This window comes from Eptesicus fuscus, chromosome 5 (genome assembly GCF_027574615.1).
Source record: "Eptesicus fuscus isolate TK198812 chromosome 5, DD_ASM_mEF_20220401, whole genome shotgun sequence".
NCBI classification, from domain to species: Eukaryota; Metazoa; Chordata; class Mammalia; order Chiroptera; family Vespertilionidae; genus Eptesicus; species Eptesicus fuscus.
The window spans coordinates 83,263,758-83,287,049 of NC_072477.1; the positions used below are offsets into that span (position 1 = coordinate 83,263,758).

Here is a 23,292-nt window from a genome sequence, read left to right on the forward strand (position 1 = left end):
CAGAGTGATGGTTAATTTGCACATTACTCTTTTGTTAGATAGGATTCACAGAAAACAAGGAAGTTGTAAAGTATACTATTGTTTAAAAAAGCCTATTCATGTATTTTTTAAATCATTGATAAGTAATTTCAAATGTTTATGATATTTAGATTCTAATGCAAACATTTAAAGGAGTGACATAGCTTTATTTTCAAATACCTATGTTTTTAATACACTATAAAATTAAGTCTCATTAAACTCTGACAAAATTGTTCCAGCTATCAACTTAAACATACACAAGCAGGTACAAAAGTTTTTAGAATTGTTTTTGAGGACACATGACTAAAAATGTTTGAAGATCATTCTTCTAAAATGGTCTTAAGTTTTCTACTCATTTTTCACAGAATATTTATCTTGAGGTCACCCCTCAGCCTAACATCTTTTTCCACCATTCCTTTGCTTATCAAACTCAAGATTTCATCAATGTTATATTTCTCTTGAAACTCTCCTGATTCCAATGCTCTAGCCTCAGTCATAATTCACAACTTCTTCCACTATGCTTCCACACTATCCTGATGGTAGCTCCTTGTACCTGACTATCCTAATATACTGTAAACATCTTAAGAGTTTCACTCATTTTTATATGGCACAAAAGCCCAGTAAATTGCTTTGAGTAGAGAAAGAAGTGCTTAGTAGGTTCTGATGAATGATGTATATTTTCATTAATTGAAGAAAAAGGGTTTTTGGGTAAGAAAATGGAAGAATGATAGCAAAATTAAAAAAAATCAGGGGGCGAGTATCTTATAGGGAAAGACGTTAAGATTAAGCATTTGGTTTTAGGCTGGTTGGTTTGAGGTAACAATACACAGCAAAGTGGAGATGTCCTAAGGTCAAAAATAAGAGATGGACGTGCCCGTGAAAGATAAGATCTCAAGGACAACCTTTGATCTCACTCATTTATGAAATATAATGAACAACATAAACTGATGAACAGAAACAGATCCAGAGACAGAGAATCAATCAGACCATGGCAACAAAGGTAGGGGAGGGTGGGGGTAAGGGGGAGAGATCAACCAAAGGACTTGTATGCATGCATATAAGCCTAACCATTGAACACAGACAACAGGGAGGTGAGGGCATGAATGGGGGGATGGGGAGTTAATGGGGAAATAAGGACACATATATAACACCTTAATCAATAACTAAATTAAAAAAAAAGAAAGAACGACCTTTGAAGAGATGACAGAAACTCTCTTCAAGTGATGACCTCACTCTGGAAATGAGTTCCAAATTAGCATAAACCACTTAGCTGAATGGAATGAGAAGTTCAAGGTGACAGCTGGAGGAGCTAGCAGGGAATAGAAATAGGATCTGTTAAGTGCAGGGGTGAAGTGAGGAGCTAGACTGGAAAAGGGGCAAAGTATCAACACTGTTGAAGGACTGAGATTAGTCAAATGGAATAAAGACTAAAACACAGCCAAAGTGTGATAGCTGGGGAGAGGTAGAACATCAGTGTATGGCAAAAAGAGCCTTGCATTTTTTTAAGAAGATGTGAAAATCAAAGATGAGAAGTGAATTTATGAACAAGAACTGACCGCAGAGCTGAGCACGGATCTGAAGTGTGGTGGCACAGAAGGGAGAATAAACTGAGGCTGTGGGAGGCAGCCTAGACCAATCAAGACCACCTTTTGTTGTTGCTGTGGTTTTAAGAGAGACTTGAATGAGAAGAGGAGTCCCTCACAATAAAGAAACAAAATGACAATGGTAATTTTATGCAATAAGTGCACAGGGATACATTTAATTTATGGCCTATGAAGTTCTCATGTATTTTTTCTATATTCTGTATTCTGTGTACTTTCATAATTCCAAAATGCTTCCATACATTGAATCATAAACAGAAGCTCTGGTATTGCTCCTTATATCTATATATGTAAAAGCCTAAGAGACGGAATGACTGGTCGCTATGATGCGCACTGACCACCAGGTGACAGGCACTCAATGCATAGGATCGGGCTCCCGGCTGTCTGGATCGGGCCTGCAGGGATTGGGCCGAAACCGACTCTCCAACATCCCCCAAGGGGTCTGGATTGTGAGAGGGTGCAGGCCAGGCTGAGGGACCCCACCGGTGCACAAGTCCGTGCACCAGGCTTCTAGTAGATAAATAAAAATTGATAATTAAGAAAAGGAGAAGAAATAAAGTAAATAAATTAGAATTATATTCATAAGTATTAGCCTAAAGTTTTCTATGCACTGTGATTTATGTTAGAAAATAAAAATTAGAGTTGACTAAATAAGCCAGTATTGATAAATTATATTAAATATGTCATTTCAATATTACTTATTTTAGATTTTAAATTTCTAAGATTCCTCTGATATATTTGCATCTCCTTATAAAGGTCAGTTTTTGGTAATATCCTTAATAATCACAAAACAACAATATTTTTCTTATTTTGTTGACATGAGTAGAAAAAAATAATAATTTCATACTTACCATGTATTTTTTAGCAAGTTACAAAAATTTAAAATATTATAGATAGGATTCCTTGGGAATTTTATGAAGTAACATTTACGTTAATTAACATCCTTCTGAAACATATAATAATAATGAAATAAATACAGATAATGAAAACAAATTTTCTAAATGATATAAGGGACAACTATGCCATAAGATTCACACTTAATTTTTAACTGTTAAAAACATATAAAGAGTTTCATTTTCTAATGACTGATAAGCCTTAGAAAGCCTTCACCTAGGTTATATGTAGAAGATAAAATGGAAAAAAAAATGCACACACAACACAAACAATTCTACTTTTTTGCACAGTCTATTGAAGTCTTGTATAAGCTAAGGTACATTTTTACAAACATAGAAACAAATCTAAATTTGACCAGCAGCCTAACAGATTGCACGAGGAGGACTTTCATAATCAGCCTCTTCAACCCACATGATCCCTTCTGGAGAATCAGAAGGAGGACAGGACAGAATGTTTCAGACACCAGGTACAACCAGAAACTAGGACACTGACTTTCATAAGCTAGACAGCACAAGGCAGAGGATACCAAATGCTTCTGGGCATCACTTTTATATCCAGAGGGACAGAAATCTGTTCCTCAAGATCAGTGAAAGAAAACCTTCCCACCACTCAAATGACTTCAATCCTGGTACTTTTTCTGAGTCAGAATTCCAACCACCAGCCGCTATCCCCATTACACTTTGAATTTTCAGGTTCAAAAAGGTGAATTCTTCCTTTTGATAAGAAATACAAAATGGGGCAATGAGGACTTTCAAAGAACAAATCACACACAATCCTTCTTAACGAACCAAACACTTATCCATTAATAGCAATGCAATCTAGACTTTTGCTATCTGCTTGGACACTATGGATGCCATATATGTGACAAGATGGTGTTTCCATACAATTTTATTCATTTAACAAATATTTGCTAAACAATTAATGTGTGCCAAGTGTTAAAGATATATCCTATATAATCCTATCTAATAATAGAAAATATGCAAATTGACCATACCTCCGACACACCCACAAGCCACGCCCACAAGCATGCCCACCATCCAATCAGAGCGAGTATGCAAATTAACCCAAACCAAGATGGCTACAGCCACAGAGAGCAAGGTTTCCTAGGTGACAGAGGAAGCCAAGCTTTCCATCTGCCCTTGCCAGGCCTAAGCCTCCACTCAAGCTACAAAGTTTCAATTATAGAAGGTAAACAAATTCAAACAAATGGCGGCAGAATGGAGCTTGAGAGAGCAGGCCAAGGTTGCTGCTGGCAACAGGGGAAGCAAAGCTTTCCGCACACCCTGGCCGGGCACACCCGCTTACGGCTATAAAGTTTCAATTATAACCCCAACAGAAATGGCTGCGGGTCTCGGAGGGAGCCCCAGGCTTGGCTCTGCTCCAGGCTACAAAGTTTCAATTGTAGAAGGAAAATAAATTCCAGAAACCAGGGCCTCCACTTGGGTTGCCAGGGGGCGTGGCCGGCCTGCAAACCACCACAGGCCCCTCGCTTAGGCCGCCCCACACCCCAAGGGAAACCCCACCTGATCCGGGACATCCTTCAGGGCAAATCAGCTGGCCCCCACCCCTGTACCAGGCCTCTATCCTATCTAATAAAAGAGTAATATGCAGATTGATCATCACTGCAACACACAATATAGCTGCCCCAATGTGGTCAAAGATCCTGCCCCCATGTGGACACAAGCTGGCCACTACAAGATGGCCAGCAGGGGAGGGCAGTTGGGAGGCACCCGGCCTGCAAGGGAGGGCAGTTGAGAGGGACCAGGCCTGCAAGGGAGGGCAGTTGGAGGTGATCAACCCTGCAGGAGAGGGCAGTTAGGAGTGACCAGGCTGGCAGAGGAGGGAAGTTGGGGGAAAACAGGCTGGCAGCAGAGTGGTTAGGGGGTGATCAGGCTGGCAGGCAGAAGCGGTTAGGGGCAATCAGGAAGGCAGGCAGGCAAGCAGTTGGGAGCCAGCAGTCCTGGATTGTGAGAGGGATGTCCCAGATTGGAGAGGGTACAGGCTGGGCTGAGGGACAACCCCTCTCTGTGCACGAATTTCATGCACTGGGCCTCTAGTAAAAGCATAATATGCAAATCGACCGAACGGCAGAACGACTGGTTCCTATGATGCACACTGACCACCAGGGGGCAGATGCTCAATGCAGGAGCTGCCCCCTGGTGGTCAGTGAGCTCCCACAGGGGGAATGCCACTCAGCCAGAAGCCGGGCTCACGGTTGGTAAGCACAGTGACGGTGGCGGGAGCCTCTCCAGCCTCCACGGCAGGCAGGAGGTAAGGAGTGAGGGGACCCAGACTGCAAGAGCCCTGGACTGTGAGAGGGATGTTTGACGACAGGCGGACATCCCCCGAGGGGTCCCGGACTATGAGAGCGTGCAGGCTGGGCTGAGCAACGCCCCCCTCACCCCCCACCCCCCGCCCATAGTGCACAAATCTTGTGCACCGGGCCTCTAGTTAGTAAATAAAACAATGATATTTGCACTCCTGATGGGTACCCTCTAGTTAGTGTTATAGAAAAAAAAGAAAACACATATCAGAGCAAGATGGAACAGGGGTTGGGGTTGGGAGGCTGTCTGAGTGGACTGTAGTTTTAAATAAAGTGTAAGAGCGATGCTTACACAGCTGGTGATATGTGAGCCAACTCAAGGGAAGTGAGCTTGAACTTTACTGTCTCTGGATATGGAATTAAAAGCTTTCCTAAGAGGCTGATATACCTGACGATGATGAAAGTTCAAATACTTTTTTTTTTTCCATTTGTTTCAGTTGAGGGACATGAGGAATTCCCTATTTTTGATGAACAGATTTTGAAACAATTGTCAACTTTATGATAAAGTATAAACTCCTGAACCTGGTATCTGCATGTAATTAAGTGAAGTCTTAATAAGACACTTACATGATTGAAAATCCAACATATAAATAAGTAGCAGCTTAACTAAAGTTAAGACCCATGACACCTAGGACCTGTGTGTCTTTGTCCCCATGATATCCACTGGATGCAGAGCTGTGCTTAGCTCATGATATGTATTCAATGAATATGAGTTGGGTGAATGAAGCAAGGAATGGTTGGGTACAGTGGGGTTGTGATAAGTGATAAGGATTTTTGAGATTTCAAGTCATAATATGAGAGCTGTTGGACCACTTCATATTCTCAAGGGGCACAATTTGACTTTTAACCTAACCTAACTCTTTAGAAAACCATGTTATTATAATAAAAATTGTGCCAAATGTCTGCTTATTGCATCTGCGTTGTGATTGCACCTATTTTTTTTTAAAGAGGAGATATGAGGCACTGTATGCTCAGATATATTTTATTTTTCTACCTCACTACAGAGGCAGCCGCCTGGGGTAACAGGCTCAGGGAAGCCAACTAAAGGCCGAGGCATAGAAAATCAGACCTTCAACATCTAGGCAGTCTTCTGCAATTGCAATGAAATGCAGGACATAACTATGTGGACCATGAAAGTCCTCTCATGTCCTGTAAGGAAGGATAGATATCTCTGTACATACTCCAGCTCTGGAGGTCAGCATGCGGCAGAGGAATCTGCCTTCGGGACCCCTGTGGGAATGGGGCGTGGGGAGCAAGGGGCAGGTTTGGGAAGATGTCATGTATTAAGTTTTCAGATGTCATCTGCAGTTCAATGTTGCCCAGTTAAGAATAAAACAATATTTTTGTGATAACTGATTAGCGAGCACTGAGCTACGAATCTGTCAATTGGCATCTTCTTCCCCATGAAAAGGGAGAACAATGTAGCAGTCCTCTGTGTTACATTCGTTGTCCAAAAGTACAAAACACCATCTTTACAAATTCTGAATCCCACAAAAGTCTGTTATTATTTTTAGTTTTCTGAATAAGTTAATTCCTTTAGGGCAGAAATCATTATCTTTTTCAATGTTTAATTGTATGAAACTCAATAAATGGCAGTTAAATGAAACAAACAATGAAGAATTCAATATTTCATTTTGTTAGCAATGTTCAAATGAAAATTATTTAATAAAATGATGAATTAGAAATTATGATCAGCATGTATGACAAGTAGAGAATTATGGCAGTTATATAATAATGGGAATTTATCAATGATCTAAATTTTTTAGACTGGATAGCTAGTTTAACTATATTTAGCAACAATTGCTCAATTTCCTCTAGCCTATAGAAAATGTTTTAATAATTAAAAAGTTATATATAGCACATAATACCTTTTATTAACACATTCTGGCTTTAAAAAGGGACTGCTATTCATAAGAAGAGTTAAGTAACATGCTAAATATTAAGTGAAATATTTACAGTAAGAGGCAATACATTAATAACATCAAATTGATGTGATTCTCAGACATGTTTTACTCATTTACCTGATATTCTGAGAGTTACATATTCAATTCATATAATAATGGCAGCATAAAGGAGAAATGTTTACAAAGGCAAGGTTATTTATAATGTAAAACAAAATGGTCTTAGTATGTCTACTGTGAGCAAATGCTGAAACATTACCCATTTAGTGAGTATTAATAACATATTAAAACCTAGAATTAAGTACACAAAAAGGAACAACTACTTCCTAGACTCAGGAAAGTTACTACCTAGCCAGTAGTTTGATGTTTAATCTGCCTTTTCAGTAATTTTAAAGTGTTTCTAAATACCTATACCACACATATTTGGAGAACTTTTCTGTTTTGCAGAAGTTGAGGGTGTATTTTATAGCTTCCAAATGAAAAACAAGTAAGTACCTGTAGAATTGCAACCTCATTACGAAGCTGGCTTTCTTGTTTTGTTGGAAATCTTAATTTGTCAATGATTTTAATAGCTACATCTCTTCCTGTTTTACGATGTTTTCCTTTAAAATAAAAAAGAAAATATTAGCATAATGTTATTAAATACCATCTATTTAAGAACTCCAGAATTTATAGGAACACATAGAAACTATAAAAATGTTTCATGAAATAAATTAACATTTCTGCTGTGCATTGACTTATACCCATAAAGATTTCATTTATTGGCTCCATTATTCTAAATCATATATGTACTATAAAATTAGCCACTATTTAAAACACAAAAGAATTGGAACATTAAAGCTATATGTATCAACAGCCTGATATTTCTCATAAAAACGTGTTTTAGAAACAGGATATTAAGCTACTTAATATAGAAAATACTCATACCACCATCACAATGCTCTCCTTAAGAAAGTATAATTTTAAATTCCTGATAAACTAATGTGCATTATAATGGAAAGAATAAATATCTTGGCTCTGTCACTCATTAACTTTGGGATCTTAAGCAAATCACTTAAGCTTTCTGAGTTTTAGGTTCCTCACCTTTCATGATGGATGAGGTTGTTATAAGAATTAGATGAAATAAGTTATGTAAAGTATACAAAGTGTCCAGATAACTATGCACACTAGAAAAATGTTAGTTATCGCCCGAGCTGGTTTGGCTCAGTGGATAGAGCGTCAGCCTGTGGACTAAAGGGTTCCGGGTTGATTCCAGCCAGGGACACATGACTGGGTTGTGGGCTCGATCCCCCGCAGTAGGGTGCTGGCAGGAGGCAGCAGATCAGTGATTCTCTCTCATCATTGATGTTTCGATCTCTCTATCCCTCTCCCTTCTTCTCTGAAATCAATAAAAATATTTTTGAAAAATGTTAGTTATCATCATTGTTGTCGCCATCATTAGAATATGATAGGCCATTTCCATACATTATATCCCATTTCATTCTCACAACAAACCTTTGAGGAATCTACAGGGCACCCTCAAAGGCTTAGCTATAGTGTAACAGGTATAGAGTAGTGTTAATTGAATCTAAAAATGAAAATTGAAAATGGACCTAATTACTCAAATTTTTTGGTCACATACAACCTACCGTGAAATTCCATTACTTTGACATCTGTTGTAAATCTAGTGTTCCTTTCCCCTGTACCTTACTCTTGCTATTCTTTCTGACTCATTCCAGCCAGCTTCCTTTAAAGACTGATTGTCTGTTTTCATGTTCTCTACTTCCTTACCACCATTCCTTACTATTGGGACTGACTGCAACCTGTGTTCCAACTTAGCCATTTTTCTGCAACCACTCTCTTCAAGGTCACAGCTTCTTTTGTCTCAACGCCTCTGTCACTATAGCACTTTAATTCTCTTCTGAGACCCTATCTTTACCCACTTCACCCTCTATGTGTCTAGTCTTAACTTTTCACTCTTCCTCATGAAGGCCTCCTTCTAAGTCTACTCCTTCAATGTTGGATGTTACCAATTATCTGGCACCTTGCTGGTCTAATTAACCTCATTTCCCACACCTGCCTCACCCCCGCATTATGTGCAGTTATGGATATTTACCATGCTCTATACACCATGGTGTTTTGGTGGTTTTTTTTTTTGCATGTGACTATTACACTGCAGAGCAATACTCTGTGAGTGATGTAATTAGTCTCCTCTATTACACTGTTATGCATTAACAACAGGCACAATGGTTGCTAACTCATTGATAGGTTTGCCATAAAAGATAATTTGAGCATTTTAGAAGAATCACAATTCCTTTGTAAAACAGAGTAGAATTTGATTAATTTTCAACTAAAAAGCACAATATTACACATATAAGTAATACTGAGCAAGGGGTAATTATTTCAGAGCACCTGCACCTCACAAAAAAGATAATTTGTTACTAATTTAAGGAACTGAAAGTTATGATGTTGTTTTACAGGGCAGGTAACACATTAACATCAAATGTTTTGTAAAGACTTGACAAATATAATAGAACTGGCTAGAATCTAAATCAGCAGTGGTCAAAATAATAAGTTCACCAAATAAGATTAACAATAAAAGATAAAAATTCAGTATTTCATTTCAAACATTTTAAAAATGCAAACCTTAATGAAATACATACAGTGTTAAAGATATTAGAATTAAAATATTTTTTGTGTCTAGTTACATGATTGGTTTTCCATGGAGTTCTGATGAAATATGTTAAAAGAAATGGAAGTAATTTGTTTATGAATTACAACTTCCTGGTTTCTCAATATTTTGTCTAAATAAGCCAATATTTAACCAGTATTGCATATAGTTTGTTCATATTTAAGCAAAATATGTTTTTTAGGAGTGAAAAATTTCTTTCAAAACATAAATGTTCCAATTTTCCAAATAGTAATTATTTCAAGAAAAATGTCTAAAAAGGTAAAACAGAGACACTTACATACAAACATATATACACACAGGTCTTATCTTTCATATTTTTTAATATATATTTTATTGATTTTTTTACAGAGAGGAAGGGAGAGGGATAGAGAGTTAGAAACATCGATGAAAGAGAAACATCGATCAGCTGCCTCCTGCATGCCCCATACTGGGGATGGGCCCGCAACCAAGGTATGTGCCCCTGACAGGAATCGAACCTGGGACCCTTGAGTCCGCAGGCCAATGCTCTATCCACTGAGCTAAACCAGCTAGGGCATCGTTCATATTTTTTTGGAGATATAACTTATAAACACAAATAGCTAAAATTTTAAATTAATAAAAATACTTAGTGAACTAACCTACCTCCATAAACAATTCCAAACTGCCCAGAACCCAGTACTTCATCAGGAAATATCTGATAGACTGTGCTGATATCCTGTAGGTATGAGTCCAATGAAAAACAAACATGAAGTGGAACAAAACATGAGTCTTAATAAATTACAAAATGTTATTAAGTGTGTATCATAAATATTAAATATTTCAAACAAATTACAAATGCGATGAAATCTGCAATATGACCATAATATTCAAAGTACATTCTTCAATTAATGTAAGATTGTAATGTTCTGAAAACTATTCTGCTCTTAAGCAGCAGAGTAATGTCCAATGAAGTGTGTCTCTAATGAGAGAAATAAGACTTAAGACTATACAATGTCATTTACTGTCAATATTCAAAAAAAGGATTTGCGTATTGAGATGGTTATTAGAGGTATGGGTTAAATAATCATAGGTCTGTGTGAATCCTGGTTCCAACCACTCCACGCTTTATGGCTAGAATGGTGAGGCTGCTTCTTTATCAACCACCACATCCCAATGAATCTACACTGAGGGGAGGCGGCTGAATTCACTGCAAGAGCGCGGCAGCCACCACAGATGGATGACAGCCACTAGAAATCCTCATCTGCGTGGTAACTAAAATCTTCCATGTTTATCACTTCTGGAGGTAATAAGTTCCCAATGTCTACACTATTTCTCTTTGAGAGAATACTTGCTAACGCATTATGTGTGTACATCTATGTTGTACAGTCCGTGATTTGATGACCCCATTGATGAAAGCACAACACAATACTTTGCCACTTTACATAGGATGTATTCCTATTACAGACTATGGAATTTTATGCCTATCTTCTACTTGCGTTCTCTTTGCCCTTTCAAAAATAAGTCCTTTTACATCGAATCCTACTTGAGATCCTATACATTCCTATTCTTTTCTTATGCCCTTCCCTCTAGAAAACAACTACAAGCTGTCAACATCCTATGATCCCTTCACAGCGTCTATGGGGTGAGTTCAGGTTTGTAGATCAGTGCCACTCCAGCATTCTGAGTCCAAGCTACAACATCTTCCTCTGCTAGCTCAATGGCCCACCAGGAATTTTCAGTGGGCAGTCATGGCCAAACAGGGTGGAACAACCCCACAGGTTTCTAGAATTCCCCAAAGGCTTATAAGTTAACCTATATTTCTCAGTCTTCTCTGGCTAAGCAAGAGCAAAAGGAACCTGCAGATCTTTAGAAAGCTATCTTGTGGATCAACGGCACAAAAATTCACCTAACCTTCACTCTGAAGTTTTCCTAACTCTCTCTGATCTTTGGTTTTCAGTTTACTTTATATCAATTTAGCAAAGATTGTAAGCTGTAATAGAGTTTCATGGAATTCATTACACTCACATCAGTGTAACTCTGCAAACTTTGCTTTTGGTCACAGGTAAGTACAGCAGGCAAAATACAGCAAAAGGTCTTAGTCACAAGACGAGGTGAGAAAGACCTTATTACTTGGGGCTACTTGCCGTATGGACAAAGTATTACAAATAAAGCAAACATGACAGAGTGTAAATTCTTTCATAATATGTTTGACCTATAATATTCAAAAACTCAGCTGCAAGGATGGAGTTATGTGCCCTGGGTGACAAAGATGCTAGATATAGACACATAAAATCTAAATTATGCAGCTTTTTGAGGTTTCCTTGATATGTACAAGTGACTGTAACAGCATTTGCAACTCCTTATCACATGACAGCACTCCTTGGTAGCAATCAAGACATGGGAATAAGGGCATGTTTAAGCTATTCATGCAACTCAAAAATTTTATTTTATTTTATTTCATATTGTGTAATATCACTCATTAAAATTCCAGTACCAACATATACAAATGTGTGAAAAATTAGAAACTGTATTATAATTGCTTACCTGAGATGAATAATAGGTATTTAGCTCTTAATAGTACAGAATAAATTACAGAAAAATCACCAAAATAATCCATCTAATGTAATGTTTCTAAAGTCTTATGGAAGAAAAGTACCCAAATAGACACTATTTAATTTTCTAAAAAATACTAAAAATGTAAAATGTTAGATAAATAATAAAGAGTATTTTATGATGTCCTTATTTTTCAATAAAAAATCATATTACCACATTTTATATTACTAAGTATATACTCACCACATTTTCTTGAATCTGGCAATTTGATACCGAAATACTCAGAGAAATATCTCCTGAAAATACATGTTAAAAATACACAAAAGAAGTAAGAGAGGTAACAGCATAACAAGTAAACACATGCCTACTAATCAAGCTGCAGGGGTATTTTTAAATCAGAGCAATTAGATTTTTCTATAAAAATGTCTATTAGAATATTTCTTTCCTTTTACTATTACAGATTTACTCAGTAGGGCTTTGAAAAATAGTATGTTCTCAGTTTAGAATGTGGAGTTATACAGACTCAAGTTCAAGCACTGGCTTGCCACTTTGTGGTACAAGCTTAACTTAATCTCACTAGGGCCCAATTTCCTCACCTGTAAAATAGGCAAGTCATTAACATCCACCCATTCAGGTTGTTTTAAGGCATTAAATTAGAGACCTTATGTAAAGTGCTTAGCACCAAAATAGGCATGCACATTCTACTAATATGTACATTAGTTGGAGAGATCAATGAAAAAGAGATAAATAAACTATGATGTGAAAACCAGAGCTTCTTCCCCACAGACTTCATGATTGATAGTAATTATGAAATTTAAAATTACATTTTTATATAAATATCCTCAATATTTTTAAAAAATTCACCCTCAATATTTGATTCTGGTCCCATTTTCATAAAAATCTATCTCATTCTACTAATGACACAGATTTCTTCCTGGGATAAAATTATCAAGAGTTTCCAAGTATTCTGCACACCCTGTGCACACATGGTAGCCTAGCCTGCTAGGTGGTTTTCTGTTCATTCAGATTTGCAAATCGCAAGCCTGGCCTTCCAGGTCAGGTTCAAGAATACTTCTAGGTCTCTGCTATTGCCTAATATTGGGGTTTACATGAATTTGTTCAAATTTAATATAAAATAAAAATAAGATAATTTAATGAATGTAATATCTTAGTATATTATGTTATCCAATAAATGAAATCATCCCCAGAAGGCCCTCTTCACCTGCTCTACAGGCAAGAAGCTAGCAGACTCACTGTGAGAGTTGGTTCCGGAACCTACAGATGAGCCCTTGGGAATGACGGGCATGAGGGCATGCTGGATCGCCACCTCCCACATCCTGGCCACATCGGCACCAACGCCACTGGTGAGGACACTGCCACTGGGTGATGGGCTGGAAGGATTGACCACATTTTCTCCCACGTAATAGACTACATTTGCTGTAGTGATCTCAAAACAGTGAGGGTTGGCTCCATTAGGAATTAAAGCTGAAGGTTTTGCTGGTTCCAGAGATAAAATTTCTGATAAAGGAATTTCCTGTGGAAGAAAGAGTATGCTGATATAGTTTACCAAAAGTATGCAAACTTTCAAATAAGATTCATGCCAGGAACGTGTAAGAAATGACATTACAAATGGCCATCATTTATATAAAACCGTTTCGTAAAATACTGAATATTACAAAGCAAAATTTAAAAAAAATATATCTTTGCTAGACGAAATATAATCATCTAATTTTCCCAGAAAAATTCAAGTGCCTTTTTCATTATGTTCATGTGGCAAGAATAAGTATCAATAAGAATAATGATTTTGATCCTGCCTCAAAATCTAAGACTTAGAATATAAATGACAATTTTTATAACAGTGAGGTGGAATGACAACACTTTTGAAATGCATTTGGGTATGAATGGCTGTTTTTAATTTTTATTCTTTAAGGTACTGGAAGTGATTCCTATAATTTGACTCGGTACATGTTAATATAGTAATACAGCCAAGTGAATAGTTTTAATGAGAAAAACCACAGTGATTGGTTTTAAAAGCAGTTGCTTTTAAGACCATCTTAATATTAAAAAATAATCATCACTGCATTGTCTTCCAGGAGATATGGAGTGACTAAGACATCATAATTGTTAAAACATATTTTTTATTGAAAATTTAATGAGATATCCTTTTTCCATTAGAGCTGTGTAAAGTGGCCACGGAGAATCACTTCAACTATGCCTGAGCCGGCATTAATTTTGAAGGAGCAAGTATAAACTGTTTTCACTCTGAATTTCTTTTGGAACTGTGTTTTAATGGGTGATACATTATTCCACATCTGTATTATTTCATGTAGAGAGAGAGAACGAAAATTGCTGCCAAACTTTTGCAAAGTGCTCCTTGTGAATATTGACAATGCAAGGAGAAATCAGACAAGGTTTCTTAACTACTCCGAGTGATGCTGCAAGGCTGTAGAAGGAAAAAAAAATGAAGAAGCAAAAGCAAAAAAAGTTGGATGTAGTGGATTTCAGAAATTACTTTTAGCTAATTTGCTGTGACCTTGACTTTTCTGTTCAAATCACACATCTCTGCTAAAATTTCTGATAAAGGAATTAGCTTCTCCTCCCCGACCATCAGTCCATGGGGCCAGAAGCACTCCCCCGGGAAATGTCAAATTTGCCAACGGCTATCATGGGGTCACAACCTGACTCCTCCAAAACTGTAAGTTACAGAGAAGAAAAATTATCTCTTAGAGCAAGCACACAAACAACCACGCTTGTTGGATGTATTTTGCATTTCTGATACTCTCTGTATAGAGTGTGAGACTCCAATCAAGGAGAGAGGCACCCTTACTTACCTTGTAGTACCTGCTTCCGGTATCATTTTGAAAGAGGGTAATGCATTTGCTATCCAATCTCCAATAGTGCCGTTTCCGCTGAAACAGAAGTTAGATTCAGGATCTTTTAAAAACCTTCAAAATATTTACGATGGATAAAATAAAACCATTTCCCAGTGGGGACAAGATTTGATGGTGGAAAGTGCATGAAAGACTCACAGTCAATTTCATACTCTAGAAAGTGACTATTTAGCAAATGTGTGATACGTTTGCATGTCTACATCAGAGTTATAAGCAATAAAGGAGGTGATGTATTATTCTCACACAGAATAGAGTAGGGCATGGCATTTAGTACATGCATAATAGTAAATAGAAAATACCCTTTTAAAATTTATTTTGACTGCTTGAATAGATAAAAGTGGATTTTTATTCTGTAACAAAATAGAAAGGCTTAACAGGAGATACAAAGTTCATACATGCTCATTATTTTAAGAACATAAGGAATACCATGTTGATCCAGCCAGGTACTCTGGCTTCAATTAGAGACTGAAGAATTCTGAATGTTACAACAGAACTGAAGACTATTTTGTTGGATGGTAGGGTTGACTTCATGGCATCGAAGTCAGGGGACTGTATCAAATCAGTTTACCTTATCTCAAGCTCTCTACAGATCTCTAAACTTAAGTGATTTGGTTATCAGGTCCTTGTTCCCTCTAGGTACTTCCCCCATTTTTGGGTTGGTGGTGGTGGTGGTGGTGGTGGTGTGTGTGTGTGTGGTGTATTTTCAACTTTTTAGACCCAAAAGCCCCAGCATTATTCTTGGTCTCTTCTACAACCAATTTTAGACCAGTCAAATATATAAAATATGCTTTAAATATTTGACACCATGTCTAGGAAAAGCTATATCGTGTTCAGTTGAGTCCTACCTTAAGTCATGCATATCTTTCTCCAGCACAGAAGGTTGAGATTATAAATAATTAGGTTATAGGTGTTTATCTAATGAAATAATGGGAATACTACAGATAGGAAGTAATGAGGAAAACACTACCTGTAATTGAGAAAAAAAGCTTATCATCAAATTTCAATTTAACTTTAAAACATGGATTCAATTTTTCTCTCTTACCCACATGTACAACCTCATTCACAACTATCAGGAGACTCTAGCATAGTGAGCAGCTTAAAATTTAAAATGTGTTGTCTTTTGCCCTAGCCAGTTTGGCTCGGTGGATAGAATGTCAGCCTGCGGACTGAAGGGTCCCAGGTTCGATTCCAATCAGGGCATGTACCTTGGTTGCACATCCCCAGTAGGGGGTGTGCAGGAGACAGCTGATCGATGTTTCTCTCTCAGTGATGTTTCTAACTCTCTATCCCTCTCCCTTCTTCTCTGTAAAAAAATCAATAAACTATATTTAAAAAAATAAAATAAAATGTGTTGTCTTTTATCTAAAAAAAGTATAGGATTACTGTATTCCTGAAGACAATTTTTAAGTGAACACTTAAGGATTTAACAAGAATACAATAGTTACATTGTTGTTGTTTTTCTCCCTAAAATGCAGTATTATTTTTAAAAAATTCCGATTCACAGAGGAGCATTCTGAAAGCATAGACTGTCGTTTTCATGTCATGAATGGCAGGTGGGCATTCAAGTTGTCTGACGATCATCCCGAGTAACGGAGGTAAGTAATTTGTTTCCCTGAGACTGCTGTCTACACTTTTTTCTAACTTAGTTGCTGCTCAGCTACCTCCGACACCCAGAGGCTGCTGAAGTGCTGCACCCGATCCAGGCCACGCCTGCAGGGAGTGTGCTCCTGGTGACTTAGACATCCCACGTCTTCACGGGCGTTCGGGTGAAAGCGAGCCACACCTGAGAGACATGCCCACGGGGCGCCTTACCAGTGAGTCCTGGCTGGTGTAGTGGACCATCCACCCCTCCTTCATCACGGTGCTGCCTTTCCGCTTCGTGTGCTTGACAGACTGCACGACTCTCATGAGCGGGATGTTGTTGCTTGTTGATGGACTTGAAAAGTCAAAATATTTCAGGAAATAAATGCTTTTTGAAAGAAATCTTTTCCTGCGTAAAACTATTTCAGCTATTTCAAAGTGAAAGTAAGAAAAATTTCATACCCCATTTTTGGTGAAATGTACTGTCAGAGTACCATGGCTCAGCTTCTGGATTACTCTGAAGAGTGATAGGCACGTCACATGTACACTCGAAAAATCCCAAGGCAGGATAATAAGTGCCTTCATCTCCAGGCTAACCTCTATGGTGTTCAGTTTCGGGTAAATACCAGGTAGATTACTGTCTTAGTGTCTTGAGGCCACAGTATTCATGACAGCTTATTTGCTTACTTATTACATACTAGAGGCTCGGTGCATGAATTCGTGCAGGGGTGGGGTCCCTCGGCCTGGCTGGTGATCGAAGCCAACTGGGGCCGTCTCATAGGGGGAAGGACCGTGGGAGGTTGGCTGTGGGAGCGCACTGACCACCAGGGGCCAGCTCCTGCGTTGAGTGTCTGGCCCCTGGTTGTCAGTGTGTGTCATAGCGGCCAATCGAGTTCAGTCATTCAGTCGTTTGGTCACTTAGGCTTTTATATATATAGATTACAGGCAAATATTGATCATTTATAGATAACAGCATTTCACATAAATTTGAGTCTCTGAAAAGTTTCATAAAAATTAAAAGCTGTTTAAACTGTTTTTTAAATAACCATTCCCCATGGAATTACGCCAATCCTTTATCTCTTTCTCTTTCCTTTCTGTCTCTGTGTCCTCTTCCCTTCTCACTCCCACATGCATCCATGCAAGCACACCACCTAGTAGCCCCCTTCGATACTAAAGAAATGTACACCTTCAAAAGACAGGTGGGCCATAAGACTAATATTTTCCAATATTTTAGAAATATGCTTTAATCCATTAAATGGAAAAAATATCATTATCTGATTGCTTTACTCTGAAGAACAATTTCAATTTGGCAATGAATATGGCATTTATAAATGGACACAAAAGTTTGAACACACTTATAAATTAAGAGATTGGGAAATTTCCTGTAAAGGGCCAGGTAACTAATATTTTAGCCTTTGCAGAATACTAAGCTCTGCCAATTGCAGAGCACATGTGCCCACAGACATTATGAATGGGCATGACCATGTTCTGATACAACTATTACAAAACAGGCAGCATCCTGATTTGCCCAGAGTGTGCTGACCCCAGATGTAAAAAAAAATGGAGATCAGATAGTAATTTAAAAAGTATAGATGACTAGATCACAACTATAAATTTTCATATACTTCTGAAAGTAAAGTATAAACCAGTGATGGGCAACCTTTTGAGCTTGGTGTGTCAAACTTCGCCAAAAAAACTGAGCATAACTCGGGTAGTGTGTCACTTTGAGGAAAAAAACTAACTCCAAGACTCTAGTCGCAAATGTTTCATCCTCAGGAGCAGCAAATGTTTCATCCTCAGCATGCGGCCGCGTGTCATCAGAAATGTCTACGCGTGTCAGTGCTGACACGCGTGTCATAGGTTCGCCATCACTGGTATAGACATATGTGATATCTGTAATAGGGACCAGCTATAAAATAAATGATATCGGCTGAGATGCATCCCCAATCTTTGTGTTTCTACACAATAAGCTTTGCATAAACATTAATTTAGTAGTAAATTTGTGGATGGCAAATATGAGAATCCCTCACATGCAAAAAAAAAAAAAAAATGAAAAAAAAGAAAAAAGTGGGTCAAAGACTGAGGCCATGCTAGAAAAGGATGCAAACTACACTTCTCCAAGGGATCCTGACCTCCCAGCTCCAAAGGCTCTCTATCCTCTACAAACACAGCTCATTCGTGAACAAATTAAGCACACCCTAGAACTTCCTTTTGTAGTAGATTAAAATATCAGCTGGAGGTCCACTGTTGGATCGAGCCTGCGAGTGCAGCCCTCACCTGATGGTTCTGTTGGAGTCCTCCGGGTCTGGGTCCGGGTCCTGCATTTCCCCACTGTCGTTCTGGCACTCTGCCATCACCATCGCAGCATCCTGGACCATTGCTTCTTCCATGTCGTCCATGAGCCCACTGTTCCTCTCACTGTCATTGTCGTCACTCCCTTCTTCCATGACCACGTCAGACTCTGCCCCAGGGCTGAGCAAATCTAAAAAAATTGTTGACACCTGTGAAGATAAGCCTGCAATCCTGGAGCCAGAGCTTAAGAGAAAGGCAATTCTAAAATGAATCAACCAGAAACCCTAAAAAATTAGTTATTTGAAGAATCTATCTTTCCTGTTTTTAAAATTTTTGTTCATAAGAATCTGAATTTATGAGAGGACGAATAAATAATTTGCAAGCAGATGCTTATTTGTTATGCCTAAAAAAACATGAAAAGTCACGGAGAGCCGTAGAAGAAAGGCAAGGGTGAGATAGAAGCGAAGTGCTTGGAAGCAAAATGATACCAGGCAAAAGTGAAGTAGAAATGGATAGGATTTCAATTTCCCAGCCATGGTGGGGAAAAAAAAAAAGATATTTGGGTAGATGAGAAAAACTTTCACATGCAAAACTTCTCAGGGTCATTGATTCTTTTTAAGTCATGGATTCCAATATATGAAATTGGTCACATAAGAAGCATTTTTTAAATACCTAAGATATTGAATATTTGAAGTTATATTGAATTACCAAGTTGATAGTAATGAAATAAATTATAACCATTTACTGATATAGAGTACTTATTTTAAAATTAGAAAATAAACTGATCAGAGACCCTAGCCTGCCAAGCTTGGAAAATTCAGATTTTTCTGACTCTCTGGGAAAATACAATTTCAAAGAAATTAACAATATCAAAAATGGCACTTTCCCCCATTAGTTGTAGTTATCAAGAGTACATTAACATTTTCTGGGTCGGAACAAAGTCCATACCACATGTCACAGGAAGTGGGAAAATGGCCAAGCTCTCCATTTTGGCAGTTAATTCATGCACAAATCTCCAATGCACAAACTAATCTGGCAATGTTTGCCTGGAGAGAATTCCCTTCTTCTAGTAGTTAGGTATTTCTTCTAGAGAAGAGAGTTATAGAGAAAGATAATCATTTGTTCTTCAGTGTTTTAGCACAATAAATAAACAAATAAATAAATAAACTTGTCTCTTTGGTCTTGTATCACCATTTTTCTTTCCAGAGGAATCTGAAAACTGATATGAGACTGAAGGTAGAAAGCAGTCCACTATCTATGGAAAAAGTTAGCCTGGGGTAGATAGAGAGTCAACTACTTTGCTAAGAATTCATGAGGAATACTACGTAGAAATGAAATGGGAGCTGTTCCTTTAAGACATGGCATTTTTCTTAAAGAATCTTTCAAAATTAATTTATGTAGCTAGAGTTTTCCCAAAGGAATACTTCCAAAATGTAGAAAATGACATGTATTTTTAATTGGTTGAATTCAAGTTCCTTTTATTATTAAAGTTTCAGGTTAATGGCACACGTGTAATGAAAGTAGCTGGGTGGAAGAAGAAGAGGAAGAATATTTCCTGATGGGACAGTCTCTGTATCTTCCCTCCCTTGACCAACAGGGATGAAAAGTAATCCTTGGTCTCAGTGCTTGGAATGAGGACGGGGGAAAGAGACACACAGTTATAACTTATGTAGGTGTTCCAACATTCCAACACTTCCTCCATTTCCACACAAACTGGGAGAGGTGTATGAAAAAGGACAACTGGAGAAGAAATTCTGGAATCCAAATTTTCAATACTGGCTGTTCCCCGTGAAAAAAACAGAGATAATCTCTTTGGTTTTTATCAAAACCCCATGTGCTGGAATGGCAGCCTCTGAGACAGACTGCTGGCTTGTACCCACCTCCATTGATGCTCACTTCGCCCAGGCAGTTGTTGGGTACTTTTGGTGCACAGCGTTTATGACAGTTGAATCTGCAATCTAAACACAATGATTTTAAAAGAAAACATCAGCGAGTGAGTTGTAGAACAAAGAAAAGTAATGCCAGCTGGAGGAGGGCTGAGGATCCCCGCTGGCTGGTGCAGACGCGGGCGGCAGGAGCCTCCCTACCTTTGCACTGCAGGCCCTGCCTGAAGAGCCCCTTGAGCAGCTTCTTGCAGTACTGGCACACGGTGGGCCGCGTGTACGAGTGGATGACGAACGTGTGCGGCACCTTCACTTTCGACATCAAAATCTTGTCGAGCTGAATGGGGCGTCCGATGTATGACTGAGAATTCGACCTCTTCTCTCGACCAATAAATGATTCTGATGGTGACTTTTGCTATAAGTTTGAAAAGCCATAAAGAACATTAAAATGTAAGAGAGTACTGGATTGGTATCTTCATGCATTTTAAACACGTTTTGTTTTACTATTGTATTTGGTGGTTTGGTCCTTAAGAATATGAGCTGTATGAGGCAAAACTGTTTCTGTTCATGAATGTATTTATCATCCCTTTATTTCTTATTTGAATTACCTTGTTTTTATAGTTTGAAATGAAGAGAAGTGGAAATCAGAATATTTGAACGTGATTTCTAGAACTTACACAAATTTTTGGCTTCTAAAAGTAATATAATAACTTTAAGACAGGAAAATAGAGTTGAAAAAAAAAATGGTCCTTAACCCCACTGTGCAAATTACTTCATTGACATTTTCTATAGTATTCCATGCACGTGGTTAGAAGATATAAGCAGTTCAGGAAGATAGAAAATGAAAAGTAAGTCCCGCCAGGTCTACCCTACATAGTACTTCATCTGAAAAACACCTACAATTTCTTTGGATTCACTCAGAGGAAAAAGTATGATTTAAAATGATCTCAATCATATGAAAATAAAGGATGTAATTTATGCTATCTTTTTTTTATAATTAGAAAACACGGAAACTGGTGGACTATATAAGACACACAAATATTGGTGTTCTGGTTACAATTATATCTCTGTGCACTCTTGCCTCTCGTTTTGGGCTTAATCAACCCAAGGCATATGTTTTAAAAATTAAACAAATTAAAATTAACTGTTTTCAGTGTTTTGGACAATTTCATGGTATCTCTTGACATCATGGAAACATACTTGGGAATCATCAGAATAAATGTATTTGGAAATCATCAAAATAAAAGATAAATTAAATTACTTTTTAATACTTGTTATAATTCTAATTATCTCACTCATTAAGCTTCTATTCTGAGTAATTATTGTGTTAGGTGTCTTATAAGATCAGATAGGCCTTATTATCTATAGTTGAGGCATCACAACTCATAAAGTTTAAATAAATTATTTTGTGTCAAATACTAGTAAGTAGTAAAGCCAAAATTACTTGTATTATCATCTTACTCAGTTAATTTCTAATTTGGAGTGATTCTGACAAGATGAAAAAATCATATAAATCATATTTACATATAATTTCCATCCATTTCTATCCCTGTCTGCACCAAAAGGTTAATACTACTTATTACCAAATGGGGAAATTTTGATTTGCAAATTCACTAGCTGCAACAAAAAAATTTTGGTATGAGGTTCTAGTCAAGATTATTATGTCTACAGTTACAGTTAGAATTACAATTCCATAAAAGAAAACTATAAAATATAATCACTCTGGAAAGGCTCAGCTCCTGCAGAGATGTCTGGGGAGCTTATAAAGATGGGCCAAGGCCTGCCAAACCAGAATCATGAACATACTGAAGAAATATCTTAGGGATTGAAAAATAATTAAGTCCATGGGGTTAGGTCCCTGTTTCATGTGTCCTTCTTGAGGAACTGCAGCCAACAGGCCAGTTTTAGGCACAGACTAAAATGAAAAGTGATGTTTTTCCATAGTTGGAAAGTTTCAACACTCAGAATAAAAGCTGACCTGATGTCACACTTTCTTAGCAGACTTAAAATGTTCTCAGATTTGGAAAATCATATGAAAACTTGACCACATCACTCTTCAGTTATTTTCCTTAATTTAAGATACCTAATTCTAGGCTGTTAGCAGAGCCAGTTCAACATCAGACTATTTACTATACCATGGGGCAAATTCACTTAGAAGAGTAAGAGACAATCTGTTTAAACTGACAGTTTTCTTCTCATCCAACATAGTAACATTCATATATACACTGCCATAAACTATAAGAAGTGAGTTTATGGAAAAGAAACTGGCTGTTCCTTTGTGCCCAGACTCTGTACTGCACACACATTCAGGCAATGATGAGATGCCCACGGCCACATGTGTCCCTGGCACAGAAGAACCTAAACTGCATAATTTAGTCAGAAATTAAGACTTTACTAGCATTAATAAAGAGTGCCCTCCTGTCGTTCATGACATCTTTAAATTACAATTAGCTAGCAACATGATCCGCAATACTATCATTAAAATTTTTTAAAGTTCCAAACGTAATTAGTGATTTTCAATGTGGCCTATAGTTCCATATGATAAAGTAGAATTTTCAAATATTGAGACAGAGTGCTGGATGGTGACTTCTCATATGGGAACAAATTTATTTCTGGAAGGAGATCGGGTAGTTTAATTTATTAGGTAAGCACTTTGGGGAAAGGAAGAGTGATGAAGCCTTCTGAAGTTTTGTTTGCAGAATTATATGCTATGTTTTGGGAGTGTG

At 37.7% G+C, this 23,292-nt stretch overlaps 1 protein-coding gene across 1 annotated transcript in view; it reads right to left on the minus strand.

Moving 5' to 3' along the window:
- The window catches only part of PRKD1 (protein kinase D1), a 317,805-nt gene that overhangs the window by 43,686 nt on the left and 250,827 nt on the right, over positions 1-23,292 (minus strand). The window contains exons 5-13 of the mRNA XM_008152921.3: positions 20,771-20,981; positions 20,564-20,641; positions 18,669-18,873; positions 16,623-16,746; positions 14,751-14,828; positions 13,174-13,453; positions 12,163-12,215; positions 10,030-10,102; positions 7,233-7,339 (exon numbers count right to left, since the gene is read on the minus strand). Of these exons, the coding sequence (XP_008151143.2) occupies positions 7,233-7,339; positions 10,030-10,102; positions 12,163-12,215; positions 13,174-13,453; positions 14,751-14,828; positions 16,623-16,746; positions 18,669-18,873; positions 20,564-20,641; positions 20,771-20,981 (1,209 nt within the window). The remainder of the gene's footprint in view (positions 1-7,232; positions 7,340-10,029; positions 10,103-12,162; positions 12,216-13,173; positions 13,454-14,750; positions 14,829-16,622; positions 16,747-18,668; positions 18,874-20,563; positions 20,642-20,770; positions 20,982-23,292) is intronic.